The sequence below is a fragment of the Acomys minous genome, assembly GCF_964271855.1.
Source record: "Acomys minous genome assembly, chromosome: 14".
NCBI classification, from domain to species: Eukaryota; Metazoa; Chordata; class Mammalia; order Rodentia; family Muridae; genus Acomys; species Acomys minous.
This window is the reverse complement of record NC_140496.1, coordinates 107,865,058-107,883,748: the sequence shown is the minus strand read 5'-3', so window position 1 is coordinate 107,883,748 and position 18,691 is coordinate 107,865,058. Positions and strand designations below refer to the sequence as shown.

The window sequence follows — 18,691 nt, the reverse complement described above, 5'->3', positions numbered from 1 at the left end:
TTTGTATTTTTTTAAAAAATGCATTCACTAGAGAGAAGAGTTGCTTACCTGCTGCCAGTAGGCCCATGGAAATCTGGATCATATGTCCTTGGATCACCTGCATTAAAAACAAAAATCTTTTTAAGTATGTAAGCCTAAGAAGTGGCACATAAATGAATGCAAAATGTCACCAAGGGAAGAACTTCTTCTTGGCTGGCCCCCTGCTCTGTGCACTACTAAATCCTCATTTTTTCCAGTACTATAACAGGTGCACCCCGGTCACACTTGTCAAGATCTGGGCCTCTCTCCGGCCAGAGGCAAGACCACAGGGGCTATACTCCCCATGCTGTTTGTAACACGTTATAGTACAAGTTATATGTAACAAGTATGTAGGTACAGAGTTCTGTAAAGTCATCTCTTGCCAAAGGTCTGTAGTTGTAAAGCTCAACCGAGGGCTCCTCCCTGTGAGCAATCCAACCTTGTCCTCTAGATATGTGGGTCTATCACAAAATGGTCCTGAATCAAAGACAGGATCTTACAAACACAGAGAAAAGCCTTCTGAGTGTCAGCAACTCGGCCCTACTTTCACGAACTGGGGAAAGACTCTAGAGGCTTCTGAGGTGGGTATAACAGAGCAGCAGAGCATATAAATCCAGGAGCCAATAGGCCTGTAAATATGTACAAAGCATCTGTGATACACAGATGGGTCAGAGGGGGTAGAAGGGGTGTGCAAGGCATGATCAGTCTCCATCTTAGAGGCCAGTGCCTACATACTGATGCATTCACCAAGGTCATGACTAATCACACATGAAGAAGGAGTGCTCCCGTGTGGTGCTGTGGTCTGAATGTTTGCAGCCCTCGGTCCTGTTGGTAACCCTTGAGGTGACAGGACCAAAAAGTGAGCCCCAAAACCCCGTTTTCTGCAGCCCCTGTTTTTGTAAATTAAAAACTTTATGGCTTCAGAGAGGAGTCAGTGAGACCTGTTAAAATGTGGTTAAGCAATAAAGGAGTCATAGACCAAACGGTAGCAATGCCCCCAGGCACAGAGGCAAAGAGCTACCTGGCCTTGGCAACGGCCTCTCTTCTGGCATGTTAGGGAACCCTGTTGTCTGTGTTGCCACCTTCCAGTATGGGAAGACAGCAAAAAAAGCACCATCTGCCAACAAGACAGCCTGCCCTCTCCAAACACCAAACCTACCATCGCCTTGATCTTGGACTCCGAGGTCTCTAAAACTGTGAAATCTACTCAGTAGTCAGAAACTACCAAACCTAAAGTATTTGTTGGAGCTGAAATAACCTTAGGTGTGGGAACAACCTTAGGTGTGGGAACAACCTTAGGTGTGGGAACAACCTGAAATGTTAACAAGAGCGCAGAAAGAGTAAAGTCCATCAAAAACCACTGCAGTCAAGAAGAGTGCCACTCAGAAAACGTGTGTGTGTGTGTGTGTGTGTGTATGTGTGTGTGTGTGTGTGTGTGTGTGTGTGTGTGTGTGTGTGTGTGTGTGTGTGTGAGCTGAAACAGATAGCGAGGGGGGGAAAAAACAACACCAGAGTTTGAAGCCAGAACCCAGTCATATTTATTGAGCTCAGTGACTGCCTGCTGTGTGCTTCATGTGGCCAGAGGCACCACAGGGAATAGGAAGGTGAACGAACCACATTCTGTCTGACTCAACACAGGGAGAAAAGTACAAAACTACATTATAAGCAAGCCACGCTCGCTAGAGGCATGCAAGGGCAGTGCTGTGAGTCCTGGGGAGGGAAGCGCCATCATCACAGTGAGTGACTGTCAGTAAGGAAGGCTCAGAGCAATCAAATTGCTAGATAGATGGGCAGAGACAAAGCAGGTAGTGACATGTTAAATCACAGAGGTGGGAACAGGGAGCGACTTTGCAGGAGTGACGGAAAGGCCAGGTCACTAGAGTGGTGGATAACGGGATAGGAGAGCCCCAAAAGGAGGCTGAATAGGAAGTGTGGGACCAGAACACATACAGACAAAAGGTAGGGTCAGAGTTTACTTCATATGATATAGACCACGGGGAATCCAGAGAGGGACTTTCAACAAAGTCAGCATGATAGAAAGCTCAGCGGTAGAGCATCTGCCTGGCATGCACACATCTTTGTGATCCATTCTCAGCGACACCCCCCAAAAGCAGTGGAGTAGTCACGTGCAAACTGCATTGATAACCATAACTCAAGGAGGCGAACAGGGAACCCACTGCAGTAACAGGGGTGAGGAGTAGCGCGAGCCACCGCCAAGGTGTGACAGAGGAGAAGGAAAGTGAGGGGGGAGTTCACCAAGTACAGGGGTGCAGCTTAGGCGTTAGGCGACAGGCTCTGGGGTCGGCTCACTGCTGCTCACTAGCAGGTACGTCTACACAGACCATGCCACTTTTGAAGTCTTTTTGTCCATATTCCCAAGTAAGACAAATGTTAGTGTCGACCCTGAACATTAGTGAGAGGGTTAATTAACGCTGGTCAAGTGATTAGAACAGTTCCTGAAACTTAGTGAGCCCTATGAGTGCATCTTAAAAGTGCTATACGCACATCTAAAAGATAGCTATAACCTGGCAAATGTTACTATTCAGAAGGTAAAAGACATGTGGCAAAGATGACCCCAAGTCAAGTGATCCCAGAGAATCTGGGATCTAATTTCATTTCTGTTGCTAGAATAAAAACACCCTGACAAAAAGCAACCTAGGGACAGAAGCAGATTGTGTTATCTCCCAATCCCAGATGACAGTCCATGATGGTGTGGAATTCCAGGCAGGAGCTTCAAGCAGCTCTTCCTCAGTCACAAGCAGACAGAAGCGGATGCACACATGCTCACCTGCTTGCTTTCTCTACATGAATGGTTCTTGATACTCTGCCTAGGGAATGGTACTGCCCACCGTGGACTGAGTCTCCCCACATCCATTACCTGAGACAATGCCCACAGACACACCCACAGGCCAGCCACAAGTAAACACACCACACTCCAGACCTATAATGCTTTACCATGACGTTGCAGATGGAACAGAGCAGGAACTGCACTCCCTTGAGCTGTACCGCCAACAGCCCTTCTCCGCTGAATGCTCTGGATTCCATTCTACAAGTGGGGATACTGAGGCACTGAAGGGCATGCTGATATGCTCTAGCTGACTCACATATCATCAGGGGAAAGAGGATGGTAAGGTAGACCAGTTAACTGTCAACCACAGACATAGTCCATAGATGTGCAGAGATTGAAGGCAGATTGAAAACTGCTAACAGTTTATGGTTCTCCTTGAATTAACTGCTTCTTACATTAAAGATAATTGAAACTGGTTTTAAAGTATGCAGGTCCCTTCCATTTGCTGTGGTAGGTACATCACCATGTGAGAAGCAGGCTGGAAGACCATTGTCAAGTACACCTGAAAAGCCTCTGCCAGGCTGTTGATGGTGGCGCAGGCCTTTAATCCCAGCACTCGGAAGGCAGAGACAGGCAGATCGCTGTGAGTTCAAGGCCAGCCTGGTCTACAAAGTTAAGTCTAGGGCAGCCAAGGTGACACAGAGAAACCTTCTCTTGAAAAACCAAAAAGAAAAGAAAAGAAAAGCCTTTGCCTTCTGATTATAAATCCCAGCTGCCTTATATTTAAATTCATAATACTCTACTGTCTCTGTCAAAGGGTAAAATTTAGCTGACCTCATATAACCCTCACAATTGGCACACAATGACTTCATCCTGCCCTGCATGCTAGCAGAATTTGTATTCTGATGCAAATGTTTTTATTTCTCTAATCACATCTCCAGAACAAACAGAGAAGGAGGCCAGATGAAGAGCCTCAGAGCTCTACTGTCATATGGCTTAGCTGGGTGAATACAATTCATATTTCCCACTTAAAATGAAATTAAAAAAAAACTAAATGAGGTAAATCATAGTAAGCTGCTGTGGTCAAGCTGAAGCAGCCCCATATCACATACTTGAAATTACAAAAACATGTTCACATAACATTTCTTTGTTTTTTTTAAAAAAAATTCTCACTATACAAATCAAAATTGCTCTGAGATTTCATCTTATACCCACCCACCACAATGGCTCAGATCAAAACTCAAGTGACAGCACACGCTGGTGAAATGTGGAGCAGTGTAAAAACTCCTGCATTTTGTGTGTGGGGGGGGGGGAGTGCAATCTTGTACAACCACTTTGGAAATCAATTTGGCCGTTTCTCAGAAAAGTGGAAATAGATCTACTTCAAGACCCAGTCATACCACTCCTGGCCATATAGCCAAGCGATGCTCCACCATACCACAAGGGCTCTTGCTCAACTATGTTCATAGCAGCTTTATTCATAATAGTCAGAGACTGAAAAACACCTAGATGGCCCTCAACCAAAGAACGGATAAAGAAAACGTGGCGTATTTGCACACTGGATTATTACTCGGTTATTATAATACTGACATCATGCAATCTGCAGGCAAATGGATGGAACTAGAAAAGACCATCCTCACTCAGGATAATCACTTCTAGTTCTGTCCATTTGCCTGAAATTTTTGAGACTTCTTTGCCATAGATGTCCTCTGAGAGATTCCACCCAGTGGGGGATTGGGACAGATACTGGGACATGCAGCTGGACTCTGAGTGAAGAGTTGGGGGATGGCAAGGCAGGCGGGGGTGGGGGCGACTGTCAGGAGCCCCACAAAGAGACTATCAAAGCTAGGGGATCCTGCACCAACTGATGCACCAACCAAGGACAATGCAAGCAGAGGACCTAGACCCCTGACAGGTGTAGCCAATGGACAGCTCATTCTCCACACTGGGGGCGGAGCATGGGACTGCCTCCCTTCCTCTGTGTTCAGACCTCTCCCCCTAAGGGGCAGTGATCAAACTGAGGGTGCTAGAGCTCTTGTCACCTCAAGGGGTGAATCTAGCACAGAAATCATGTATATGTGTTATATGTGTTATGTGTGTGTGTGTGTGTGTGTGTGTGTGTGTGTGTGTTCTACAACGCTAACACCCAAAGTAGACCAGTGTAGAATCAGTGCAAACCAGCTTTGACTAAGTTGATACGCGGGCATTAAATGGCACTGACGATTCTAGAAAGATTCATTCTCGGTACAACCTTTTGGGGACAACTTTCGGATAAGGAACTTTAAGCTGCTTAAGAGACCATAGTAAGTACAGTTTTTCATAGGGACGTACACCTTGGACTAGTGTCTTGATATAAGTGAGAATATACCATTTAGCTCTTTTTGCTTCTGTGTGAACTCACTCATTATGACAATTTCTAGTTCAATCCATTTGTCCACAAATTTTGGAAATTCCTTGTTTTTAATAGCTGAGTAGTATTCCATAGTGTATATGTACCACAGTTTCTTTATCCATTCTTCTACTAAGGGACACGTAGGTTGTTTCCAAGTTCTGGTTATTATGAATAAGGCAGCTATGAACATGGTTGAGCATATGTCCCTGTTGTGTGGTAGTGCATCTTCTGGGTATATTCCAAGGAGTGGAATAGCTGGGTCTTGAGGAAGCCCTATTCCTATTTTTCTGAGAAAGCACCAGATAGCTTTCCAAAGTGGTTGTACTAGTTTTCATTCCCACCAGCAATGAAGGAGTGTTCCTCTTTCTCCACACCCTCGCCAGCATGAGGTGTCAGTTGAGTTATTGATCTTAGCCATTCTGATGGGTGTAAGATGGAATCTCAGTGTCGTTTTGATTTGCATTTCTCTGATGACTAAGGAGGTTGAGCATTTCTTTAAGTGTTTCTCAGCCATTTGATATTCCTCTGTTGAGAATTCAGGATAGTGGGTAAGAGGGGAGGACATCCTATTGAGACTTTAGGTGTGAGAAGCCTGGGAGAAAGAGGAAATAGAAGGATCCAGCGGGTCCTGGAAAACTACAGGCGAATCTGGGCCCTGGGGTCCTCCGCAAACTATGGCAACAGCCAAGGTAAAAAATAGGCAGTAAACCTCGAACCCCTACCCAGACTAGCCGATGGACAGGACATTCTCCACTGTTGAGTGGAGAAGGGGATCTAACTTTCACACAAACTCTGGTGCCCCATATTTGAACATGTCCCTTGGATGGAGATGCCTGGTGGCACTCAGAGGAAAGATAATAGGTCACCAAGGAGACACTTGATACCCTATGAGCATATACAGGAGGAGGAGGTCCCCCTCAGACACAGACATAGGGGAGGGGAGGGGAGTAGGGGGGAAGTGGGAGGAAGGGAGGAATGGGAGGATACATGGGATGGGCTAACAACTGAGATGTAATATGAATAAATTAATTTTTTAAAACAAGAGAGACCATAGTAAGATGAAAGCGGAAGTACAGGCTCAACTGTAACGAAGGAGTTGGGCACATCAGAGTGGGACTCACAAGGCCGCAGAGTCGCCTTATGTAACCCACCAACACATGGAGGATGCAGGAAAGGTAAAGCAGATGAACCAACAAGGAGGTCGCTGGCCTGTTCGGAAGGAAATGGAGGGTGATGACTAAGGTCACAGCAGAGAGAGGGGAGGAAGAGGGGGGCAGTCTCAGAAGCATTATGGAAGCATGTGATAGGAGTGAGATCTGGAATGGCATGGAGCCACTCTTTGGCACCTAACGGCAGTACCCTATGCAGAAAATGATGCAGACGTAGGAGCCCACCACAGGCTTGCACGTGATCCCCACACCCCATAGGGAATACAAGTGGAAACGTACATTTCCACTCTGCTGGCACCCACTTAACTGAGGAGAGGGATCTACTCATCTGAGCAACCACCTAAACACATGGGATGTTAAGGCATCCTGTATTATACCAATAACATCAAACATCCTGGTTAAGGAAGATTTTTCTAATCACAGGGGTGGTTTTCAAATGCTCCCCATTAACATTTAAAACAAGTTGCTCTACGCGGGCACAAAGCATAAACAAGTCAGTTATAACCTTAGAAGTAATAGGTGTCAGAATCAGACGGTAAAACCTTTTTGCTGAAGGCATCACGTGCTGGAGCTATAGCCGTCAGATGAACCAAGACGAAACAAAGCTGGAGGCCTCCACCCCTCACAGGGCCTGAAGCTGCAGTGAAGGCTGATGGGAGAGAAAAAAAGCACACGAATAGTCTATCCAACTGTGGATCCTGCATACTGCAATGCCAGCCTGCCAGTCAAGATGTTCTCACTGGTGCAACCGAGCATAAGTTTTGAAGGGGGTAACCAACCACCTTGTAATTGGATTTGAAGATTGTGCCACAGGAAGAAATTTATACCTTGTACTGTGAAACTGGGCAAAAGTATGTGGCTGGGGACATGACAGGCTCTAGGGAAAACTTATTACTGATAGTAAGCTAGCTAGGCGTATAGCCAAATTTATACATATAACTTTTGGCTATGGCTGCTGTCTTTTTGCATATATATAATACACACACACACACACACACACACACACACACACACACACACACATTTGCTGTATAGCTTCTCTTTTGCAGTGAGGGATTGTCAATACAGAGACTTAGAACTGATGAAAATGCTCAGAATAAGTGAGTGTTGAGTTCACAGTCCTGAAGAGGACATATACATTACAATTTCAAGACCCAAATAATCTCATAGAAAAAAGAGGTGACAAGACTGTAGAGCCTGAGGAATGGAGAGGCCTCCTGTACAGTGCTGTCCCCTGGACATGACACAGCCAGTGCTGGAGAGGCCTCCTGTACAGTGCTGTCCCCTGGACATGACGCAGCCAGTGCTGGAGAGGCCTCCTGTACAGTGCTGTCCCCTGGACATGACGCAGCCAGTGCTGGAGAGGCCTCCTGTACAGTGCTGTCCCCTGGACATGACAGAGCCAGTGCTGGAGAGGCCTCCTGTATAGTGCTGTCCCCTGGACATGACGCAGCCAGTGCTGGAGAGGCCTCCTGTACAGTGCTGTCCCCTGGACATGACAGAGCCAGTGCTGGAGAGGCCTCCTGTATAGTGCTGTCCCCTGGACATGACAGAGCCAGTGCTGGAGAGGCCTTCTGCAGAGTGCTTTTCCCTGGACATGACACAGCCAGTGCTAACATGAACACACAGCACCTGTGGCCATGCACACAAGACCTCCGCAGAGCAATAAACCATGAAAGCAGGAAAGGGCTGGCTGGGAAGATGGAACTTTATAGAGTTAGGGGTAAGATAAAAAGGTAATGGAGTAAAAAATCATGTTATATCTTGTACACATATAAAACGTCAACAATTAAATAAAACGTGTTACATTACACAATTAGTAGTATTTTCTGAAGGAAGCAACCTTTGACTCCATGGAGATGACGGGAGAAAGCACACACAAAGCACACAGGCGCCTTCTACGCAGACTGATTTTATAGGAAGAGCTGAAGATGAACACTGGGGAATGGGGGGACACTGAAAAGGACGTTTTGGGAAAATGCTTTTTTTTTTTAATCATTGTGACAAAGCAGTAAATCTGTTTTGTATAAAAGTTATGGATAATTGGATAATCACACATCCTCTCATAATAAATAAAATTCTGGATCAATGTTGATTTAAAAAGAGAGTCTGGAAGCAAGAAGGAATATGAATTGAGTTTGAAGGTTATCCACGGAGGCATTCTAATATTCTTTTCTAGCCATATTTATGTTTTATTGCTCAACAAAGCACTAGAAATAAGACCGGTGACACTAATTACGTTAGAGAAATCTGTCACTGTTCCAGCTTCACAGATTATACACCTCATTATCACACAGACCAGCTAGCTGACTCCACCTGCTAGAAAAGTAGACCACGGGGGCTCACAGACTAAACCACCAACCTGAGAGTATGCACTGACTGGACCTAGGCGCCCTACACATAGGCAGCTGATGGGCAGCTCGGTCTTCATGAGGGTCCCCTAGCAATTAGAGCAGGAGCTGTCTCCAGCATGGGCTCTGCTGCCTGCTTTGGGATCCCTTTCCCCTAGCTGGGCTGCCTTGTCGGGCCTCAGTGGAAGAGGATGAGCTCAGTCCTGATGTGACTGGATGTGCTGTGGTGGGTTGGTAGGGAGAAGCTCCCATTTTCTGAGGAGAAGGAGAGGGAAGAAAAGAGGAGGAGGTTGGGAGGGAGGGGCCAAGAGGAGAGGAGGGAGGGGGCTGCGGTAGGGATGTAAAGTATTTTCAATTAAATTACGTTATTTAAAAAAAAAGAAAAAGGAAACTGGCTGCAACCAGCACTCTGATGGTACTACGAAGTAAGTGCTTTGGAGGCTGTTTTATGGAGATGAGGTCATGAAAAGGGGTTTCCCTGGGTGGGCCTCATAAGAACAAAATGCAGTATCTTTGTCATGCGAAGGCACAGCTGTCTTCTTGTCGCGGGAGCAAGGCACTCAGTAGAAATCTTAACTCCCCAGCACGTGGACGTCGGACTTGCCTGTCTCTGGAGAAATGCATGTCTCCCATTTCAAACATCCAATATTTGGCATTATGTAAGGAGATGGAGGCATACATAAACTCAAGCTTACAACAATTACAATAAATATAAATGGTAAAAATATGTTCATGAAAGGGAAATGTCACAACAGATCTAACTATAAGCTACAGGCATATAATTGATCCTTAGTAAAAATAATTTCCCTCTCCATACTTTTGAACTAAGGACTCTACTCAATTTTAATTTCACCCCTACACCATCTGTTTTGTCTTCTGTTCTCTTGTTTGTTTATAGAAATGATCATCCTTATGATTCCTTTCTTGGCTTTACTTTCTAGAGATTTTTCAGCCTCTAAAGTGACTAGAAGTGGTTTTACATATTAAGTTCCAAGAGTTCCTGAACATGGGAACTTGGCTAGTTTCCAACACTCCTCACTGATGAAGAACCCTTAAATACTGACCAAACTAAAATTCAAGCGACACCACATGCTGGCAAGGATGTGGGAAGAGAGGAACACTCCTTCATTGCTGGTGGGAATGCAAACTAGTACAGCCACTTTGGAAATCTATCTGGTGCTACCTCAGAAAAATGGGAATAGGGCTTCCTCAAGACTCAGCTATTCCACTCCTTGGAATATACCCAGAAGATGCTCCAGCACACAACAAGAAAATTTGTTCAACCATGTTCATAGCAGCCTTATTCATAATAGCCAGAACATGGAAACGCCTAAGTGTCCATCAGTAGAAGAATGGATAAAGAAACTGTGGTACATATACACTATGGAATACTATTCAGCTATTAAAAACAAGGAATTCCCGAAATTTGTGGATAAATGGATTGAGCTAGAAATGATCATAATGAGTGAGTTAACCCAGAAGCAGAAAGACTCAAATGGTATATACTCACTTATATCTGCATATTAGCCTAAGGGGCATGTCCCACAAAAGCCTTCACTTACCAGGAAACTGAGACAGAGGGGAGGACATTCTAGTGGGACTCTAGATGAGAGAAGCATGGGAGAATGACAAAGTAGAAGGATCCAGAGGGTCCTAGAAGCCTACAAGTAGAACATTATGATAGGCAGATTTGGGCTCAGGGGTCCCACTCAAACTAAGGCACCAGCCAAGGACAATACAGGTGGTAAACCTTAAACCCCTACCCAGATCTAGCCAATGGACAGAACACTCTCCACAGTAGAGTGGAGAGTGGGATATTACTTTCTCACATACTCTGGTGCCTCACCTTTGACCATATCCCCTGGAGGGGGAGACCTGGTGGCACTCAGAGGAAGGATAGCAGGTTACCAAGAAGAGACTTGATACCCTATGATCATATAGAGGGGGAGGTAATCCCCCTCAGGAACAGTCATAGGGGAGGGGAATAAGGGGAAATTGGGAGGGAGGGAAGAATGGGATGATACAAGGGATGGGATAACCATTGAGATGTAACAAGAATAAATTAATAAAGGAAAAAATAAAAATAAATTAAAAACAAAACAAATTTCAAAGTAAAAAAAAAATTCTCATCAGCCTCTAAAACTTTTACTTATCAGCAACACAAACACGTATAAAAAAGATCCTCTTGTGAAAAAAATGCAAGGTAGAAGCAAGAATGTGCAGTGTGCACAGAAGAAGAAACTGAGTGGCAGGAGGTGCATGTGAGGGGACGTGTGAGGACAGGGTGGTCCCCACTTAGCTCTAAAACCAGAAAGATCACCACAAAGAGGTGGCTTGCAAGGGAGTGCTAAAGACTGATGAAGGCTGGGCCCGCGAGTGGAAGAAGTGCAAATTAGGTGGAGGGAGTTCGGGTGTGCAGGAAATAAGGAAATATAGTCAGGGTTAAAGATGATCTAGCCAATGGACAGGACATTCTCCACAGTTGAGTGGAGAGTGGGGTATGACTTTCACATGAACTCTGGTGCCCCATATTTGACTGTGTCCCCTGGAGGGGGAGGCCTGGTGGCACTCAGAGGAAGGACAGCAGGTTACCAAGAAGAGACTTGATACCCTATGAGCATATACAGGGGGAGGAAATCCCCCTCAGGAACAGTCATAGGGGAGGGGAGTAAGGGGAAAATGGGAAGGAGGGAAGAATGGGAGGATACAAGGATGGGATAACCATTGAGATGTAACAAGAATAAATTAATAAATCATTTAAAAAAAGATGATCTCAATTGAAAACTCCTTCAAATCAGATAGTTTTGCCTTCGTGTCTGTAATTTTGCTCCCAAATGTCATGAGACAAAATGTGTGGCACACATTTATATGTCACACATCACTGCCAGGACACCTGTTGCAGAATGTAAGGAACTGAGGAAAATAATGTGCCTTTGAATCTCAGTGTGGAATCTGCACTGACCTGCCTCTAGCTCTGTGTTTCCTCAGTGTCGTGAACACACAGATGTGCTCAGAGAGAAGAAACACACAGGCCTAGGCACACAGAAAGCCTTTAAAAATATATACCTTATGCTATAGCGTCTTTATTTATACGTGAAACTTTATCTGACTCATAGTTAACAAGCCTAACAGACAAAGAACAACAAAACAGAAAACAAGTAAGAGTTAGAACTGCCGAGTTTCCCTGTGAGAACTTACTTGATGTCAGTCAGGATACAACATATATGTGAACCCTGGGGAGAGCTATGAGCTATGGATGCTTTGTGAGTGTGCACGCCATGCTTGGTAGATTTAAATCATTGCTGGCCATTGAGACAATGCTACAGCTTACATATTTAAGACTCAGCTTATCATGTTTACTCTTATAAACACCTGAAGTTCGCATTGTACTTTTACTATTATTTGAACTTTATTAGCTTCTTAAAATGTATTACAAATATAAAAATAAGATGTGTGTATATGCAGTAATGCATAGTTCAGATATATAATGTGGTATTTTTAGCACATATAACCTATTATATTTATTTGAAAATATCTTAAAATATATAATAATTCATTATTATATATTTCAAATATACAATGTGGTTTGACACATAAGTGCCATAATTTCTTGTTAACCAGTTCTAACTCTAAGAAATTCAAGATGGTTATGTCCTAGGTTTGTTTCTACTGCATGTGATAAAACATTCTGACCAGAAGCAATGGAGGGGAGGAAAGGGTTTATTTGGCTTATAACTTGGGGTCATAATTGATCACCAATGCAAGAGCACTGATTCAGGAGCCTGATGGCAGGCTATATGGTATGGAGGATGCTGCTACCACTTGGCAGGAAGACTTGTGGTCAGCTAACAAGGTTATACACTTCAGTAACACCTGACTGAGCAATGGCACCACCCACAGTGGCCCAGGCAGCCCCACACTGCACAACATCCCCCTATCGATGTACCAACAGGCCAGTCTCACGTAGACAATTCCTTAGTTGAGACTCCCTTCCCAAACAATTCTAAGATGTGGCAAGTTGGCATTTGAAATTAACTGGCACAACTCCAAAGTGAAGCCACTCTTCCGTTGTTTATACATCTCCACAGAGCAAAGAATTATCTTAGCAATATATTAAAAATATCTTAATCTTCTTCATTGGTTTTTATTTGTTATTTATTTGTTTTCCTGTTTACTGATTTTTAAGACAAGGTCTCATATAGCTGGAGATTGGCCTCAAATTGACTATGTGTCCAAGGGTGACCTTAAACTTCTGATCCTCCTGCCTCCACCTCCTAAGTGCTGGGATGGGAACTGTCCTTTCCCACACATGTGGCCCTGGGGGATCAAATCTAAATCTACATGCTGTATTATCAGACAGCGCTCCACCAACTTCAGCACACCCCAGCATCTATTAGTTACTTTTTGAAGTTTAAAAAACTATGTGCATATATATAGTGTGTTTGTGTGCGTTTGTGTATTGTGCATATTGTGTAGGTAATTGCAGAGTCCAGACACTGCGGGTCCCCCTGGAGCTGGAGTTATAGGTATCTGTGTGCTGCCTGACCCGAATGCTGCAAACTGAACTCAGGTCCTCTGCCTGAGGGGTGCACATCTTTAACTGGAGCGCTGTCTCTCTAGGCCCTGTGGGGTTTTGTTGTTTTGTTTTTTGTTTGTTTGTTTAGGGAAGATTAACTCTTCAGAATTCTAGGGGCAGAGAAGAGAAAGAGTGAGATGCTTGCTGGAGAGATGGATCAGTGGTTAAGAGCACTGACTGCTCTTCCAGAGGTCATGAGTTCAATTCCCAGCAACCACATGGTGGCCCACAACCATCTCTAATGTGATCTGTGCCCTCCTCTGGCCTGCAGGTATACATGTAGGCAGAGCACTGTATACATCATAATAAATAAATCTTTAAAAAAAAAAAAGAGTGAGATGCTTTTTTTTGTTCACTGCAACGGTTAAACTGGAAGGAAGCCTGTGCCTTTGGAAATCTGTCCTCTATAGGTTGCCATGACAGCGGTGTCCTTTTCTAAAGCTGCGCTGCTGCTTTCCCACCAAGTATTTAAGTATTAATAGTTTAATCATGAATTATCTTCAGTTAAATTATTTTTAAAAATAAGTATCAGAATGTATTAAACCTTTTTTTCATGTTTCTAATTAAATATAACTTGATCACCATTATAAAATAAAGAGTTTCCTTTTTCAGTAAGCAAGGAAAATAGCTAAGTTTTTAGGAAAGGAAAAATTTTTTCTAAAAAAAAAAAAAAAAATAGAAGTTTGAACTAGATCAATCAATGATCAAATTGCCAGGCCAGGTTTCCCTTCTTTGACCCTTGCACACACTTTCCCCGAGTCAACGAAAGTTTGAACTAGATCAATCAATGATCAAATTGCCAGGCCAGGTTTCCCTTCTTTGACCCTTGCACACACTTTCCCCGAGTCAACGCTCACGTGTGAACCACCTGGCTTCCTTGGCAGGCTCTCAGTCACGAGGACACTGTTAACCTACACTTGAAGGACCCCTGAGATGGTTCAGTGGGTGAAGGCACAAGGCACAGAGTGTGACATCCGCACTTCAACACCCAGAGCCCAAATGGTGGAAGGAGAGACTGGAGTCCAGCAAGTGACCTCTGACCTCCACTGTTGAGAGCCCGGCAGCTCTCTGGCTCTCAGGAACGGACAAAGGGTCCCTGTTCTCTGTCCTTGCCAAAGGGGTAGACTTAGCAAGGCCCAGCCTGGGGCTGGAGCCAGGGCCTTGAGGGACTTAACGTTTTTCCTTCATGGGAGCCTGACTTCCCCTGCCTCCTGAAGAGATGGAGTCACCAGTCTGAAGGCTGCTGTGTGCTCTGTCCGTGGTCACTGGAGGCGCTCTAAGTTTGTTTTGTGTAACATTGCTTGGTTAGCTTCCTACTAACTTTGTCCCATTATGTGGTATTTTCTGCTGACTCTGTTCCATTTCCCTCTGTTAATAGGACATGAGATGCCGAAATTATCAATGTTTCTTTGGCGTAAGCCACCAGCTCATGCAAGACCTCCCAGTCCTAACTTTTCCATCTTCTTTATTTTTTTCATCTCCAGTCTGCTCCCTCAGGGACCCATCACTGAAGAACAGCCTGCTGGTCCAGGTCACTCCACATATGAATCATGGCAGGCACGCCACACACATAGACACACACACACACACACACACACACACATTGCAATTACACAGTGGCTATCACATGGTATCCATAACAAACGCCATCATAATTTACATCACAAACTGACCATCACTGAGAGGGCATCACACAGTCACTCAATGGCCATCACTCACAAATCATCACAAAGTGATTATCACAAACACATGCATGTGCGCGCGGGCACACACACACACACACACACACACACACACACACACACAAATAAATAAACAAATAGGTAAGTAAATAAATAAATGGATTAAATAGGTAAAGGAATAAAAATTATTTGAGGGAGTATTTTGGAGACGGGTGGGAACAAAGCGAAATGAGGCATATGTATGAGTGTGATGTTGTGAAATCTGTTACTTTGTATAATAGCAAAATATTTAACAAAAATCAAATTTAAAAATTAAAACTACTTGAATAGGTTACATTTTTTCCTGACTAGTGTGAGGGCATTGTTCAGTGTGCAGGGAATTCTGCTCCTCCATGCCCCATCCTGGACCTTTAAGGCAGGCCTCGAAGTTGAAAGTATGTAAGGCTTCTGAAGCTAAAGTTACAGTCAACGCTTTAGTCCTCGGCAAAGGAAAGAAATGTGGGCTCTCTGCATTTTGACTGGAATTTAAACTTTACCCATCCGTAGCTGAGTAAACACTACAGAAGGAATGTCAGTTTAATGATTAGCATACTGGAATTTCTGTACTTAAAACAGCTCTCTTTTACAGCTACTTTGTCTCCCTCACTGCTGGCTCTGACTCATGTTTGGATGTCAGGCTTATCCGAATATGTCCAAGCATGCTCTTTTTTACAAAGATGGTGAGGGTTTCATGCTTGAAAAATCTAAAAGTAACCTCTCCCACGTAATATATACATATGCACATGCAAATTCTTGACCTTAATTTCTAAAATTATTTTTATTAACATACAAGGAAATCAATCCCATACATATATTTGGTAATAATTTGCTTTTATTTACCCTTACTGCCTCCCTCAATCCTCTCTCTCTCTCCCTGTTTCTGGTCCCATTTTCCTACCCTCAAGTAGTCCTTCCCTCTGCTTTCATAATAAACATATTGCTACCCTCCCACATCCCATCCTTCTGAGTTCTTTCTCTCACCTCATTGTCTCCATCTTCTTTCATGCCACATATGTATATATACACATACATATACATATATATATACATACACATACATACACATATATACATATATATACATGCATATATATACATACATACACACATACATACATACACATATATACATATATACATGTGCAGATACATATCCAGTTATATGTTCATATCCATATCCTGGGTGAGATAGCACGTACTATCAGTCTTTCTGACCCTGGCTTACTTCACCTGACATAATGAAATCCAGTCCCAGCCACTTTCATGCAAACACGCTGACCTTTGAGCGTTGCAGGGAAATGCTCTGTTCCTACCTCACCTGGAGCAAAGCCGGGCTGTGATAAAGGACACAAGAAGGCACGCAAATAAAGGCATCTGTTGATACTCATGTCTGTGTCCTGAACCACAGGACAGGTAGGACCTCAGGTCCCGTTTGCACACACACACACAAAAGATATTGTTATTGTCTGTTTACAGCAGCTATAGGACATTTACTCATTTTGGGGGGCACAACCCCAAAATGAAATGGAAAGTGAAACCAACAAACAGGGAGTGGAACGAACACAGCTGTGAGGCCTGACACTGCCCGGCCCCCGAGTTAATAATCTGAACGGCTTGTGTGTGATTTCTGCAGCCTCCAAGCTTTGCCCTCATAATCCACAGAATTAGCAGGCTGAGGAGAATCCCCGTAGTTACCACTAAACTTCTGTGCTTAGGAAGTGCTGCATAAATGCTCAGAGAGCAGGAACACCTTCGCCGGCAGGGCTGGCTCTGCAGGAAGGCCACAGGGCACAGCCTGCATAGACCAGTTAGAATGAAAGTGAGAGAGGAGACCAACCAGCGGGCTGCAGAGTCCATCTCAGGGGCTGGGGAGAGACTGAGGGAGTGCAACTCTGGAGGCAAAAGCCAGAGCGAATCCATAGAAATTGCACTCAGAAGATTCAACCAACACTCGCAGGACTGTGGTTTGAGCTCTCAGGCAGAACCCAAACAGGAGCTGGGTGTCACCCAAGAGCACTCGGAGACAGAACCAGCGTCAGGGGATGGAGAGACTGGGACAGGCAGGGGTGGACAGGCTGCTGAGTTCCACTTTCAGACAACAGGAATCAGAGCTTCTGGGCACTCTGGATGAGGGCCGGTCTCAGGGTCATTAGTGATACCATGGGTGTTTTGGTTGCGTGTTAGTTACACACATGTTTCTCACAGGTGAAGGATAAGGGTGGGGCCTCTGTGAGACAGAGAAAATATTTTTGTTTTCATATTGGGTTTGGTTAGTCATACAGTAGACACTGTGGCTGAGGCTCATCTCCCTTATTTTTTTGGTGTTTTGTTACAGGGTTTCTCTGTGTAGCCTTGGCTGTCCTGGCCTCACTTTGTAGACCACGCTGACCTTGAACTCACAGAGATCTGCCTGCCTCTGCCTCTCTGAGCTGGGATTAAAGGTGCATCTCAAATAAATACCTCAATCTTCATCTCTATCTCCATCTATGCAGCAAGGATATGTGTGCGGAAAGTTCTATGTTTGCCCCATTTCCTTGTCTATAAAATAGAGAACACAGAACTGTCCTCAAAAGGCTGTTGGGTAGACTATGAGCATCAACACATGGCAAGGGCAGCATCCTTGCATCTGGGTTGTAATTCTATTGCTATAAATGTACCCAGAGAATCTCGGGGGCTCCCTAAAGTGTGTGGCACTCAGAACTCCCATTTCACAAGAAAATTTAAATTTAAAAGGAAAGAAAGTCAGTTCCATTCTAGAGTAGCCACTTGATCTGGTTTGGGGATTTTTGTTTGTCTGACTGTTTGCTTTTTAGACAAAGCCTCACTATGTAGCCCTGGCTGGCCTGGAACTTGCTTATGCAGACCAGGCTGGCCTCAGACTCACAGAGATTTACTTCTGCCTCTGCCTTCTGATTGCTGAGATTAGAAGTGTGCCCTACCACACCTAGCCTCACTTTATCTGATATTAATAATTTTAAACAATTAGGAAGTAGTCCAAACCATTTAAAGAATTAATCAACAAGGGGTTTAACTTTTCAAAAACTTAACCCACCAGAAGTGAAGAGAACAGGTGTTGTTGTGAGAAAAACGATGTGGAAAAATCATGTGTTTTAATTAGAAGCCTTCTAAAGGTTCTTTATTACTCATAGGAGAAACCTATGCTTGCAGTATTTTGTACCAACAGGCAGGCCTCCCCCTTTGAGAGAGTAAAACATACTGCATTGTCATATGGAATAAACGCTCACACATAAAGGCAGATAGCTTTCCTAGTGAACTGGAAGTCATCCTCACACAATGGATTGCCTCAGGAAATATGTCCTTTTCCTTAACATTTACATTAGCTCCTGGAGATAAGGCCAGGCTTGAAGCCAACTCTATTTTAACAATAATTTTTTATTGCTACAGTTACAGCTAACAATGACATAGTGATTGAGTGGAACAGAAGAGCAATTAAAATTATAGAATATTTTAACCTTGGCATTTGGATAATGAGGACACTTAACACAAAATACCATTCGATCCACATAAAATTAGACTGGATAGATAAAATTATGGTGACATAAAATTAACAATACTAAAGATACAAATAATCTAGCCAGTTTTTTCTTCTTTCTTTCATTAAAATGGTGCTCTAGTCTGTTCTCAATATTTATATGTAGAAACAAGGTTAAGTTAT

General features: G+C 43.9%; 1 protein-coding gene across 5 annotated transcripts in view; it reads right to left on the bottom strand.

Annotated features, from left to right (window-relative positions):
- SLC44A5 (solute carrier family 44 member 5) overlaps nucleotides 1–18,691 on the bottom strand; it is a 282,035-nt gene that overhangs the window by 105,297 nt on the left and 158,047 nt on the right. For all 5 annotated transcript variants that reach the window (XM_084755474.1, XM_084755473.1, XM_084755476.1 and 2 more), the window contains one exon: nucleotides 49–97. In XM_084755474.1, the coding sequence (XP_084611600.1) occupies nucleotides 49–97 (49 nt within the window). The remainder of the gene's footprint in view (nucleotides 1–48; nucleotides 98–18,691) is intronic.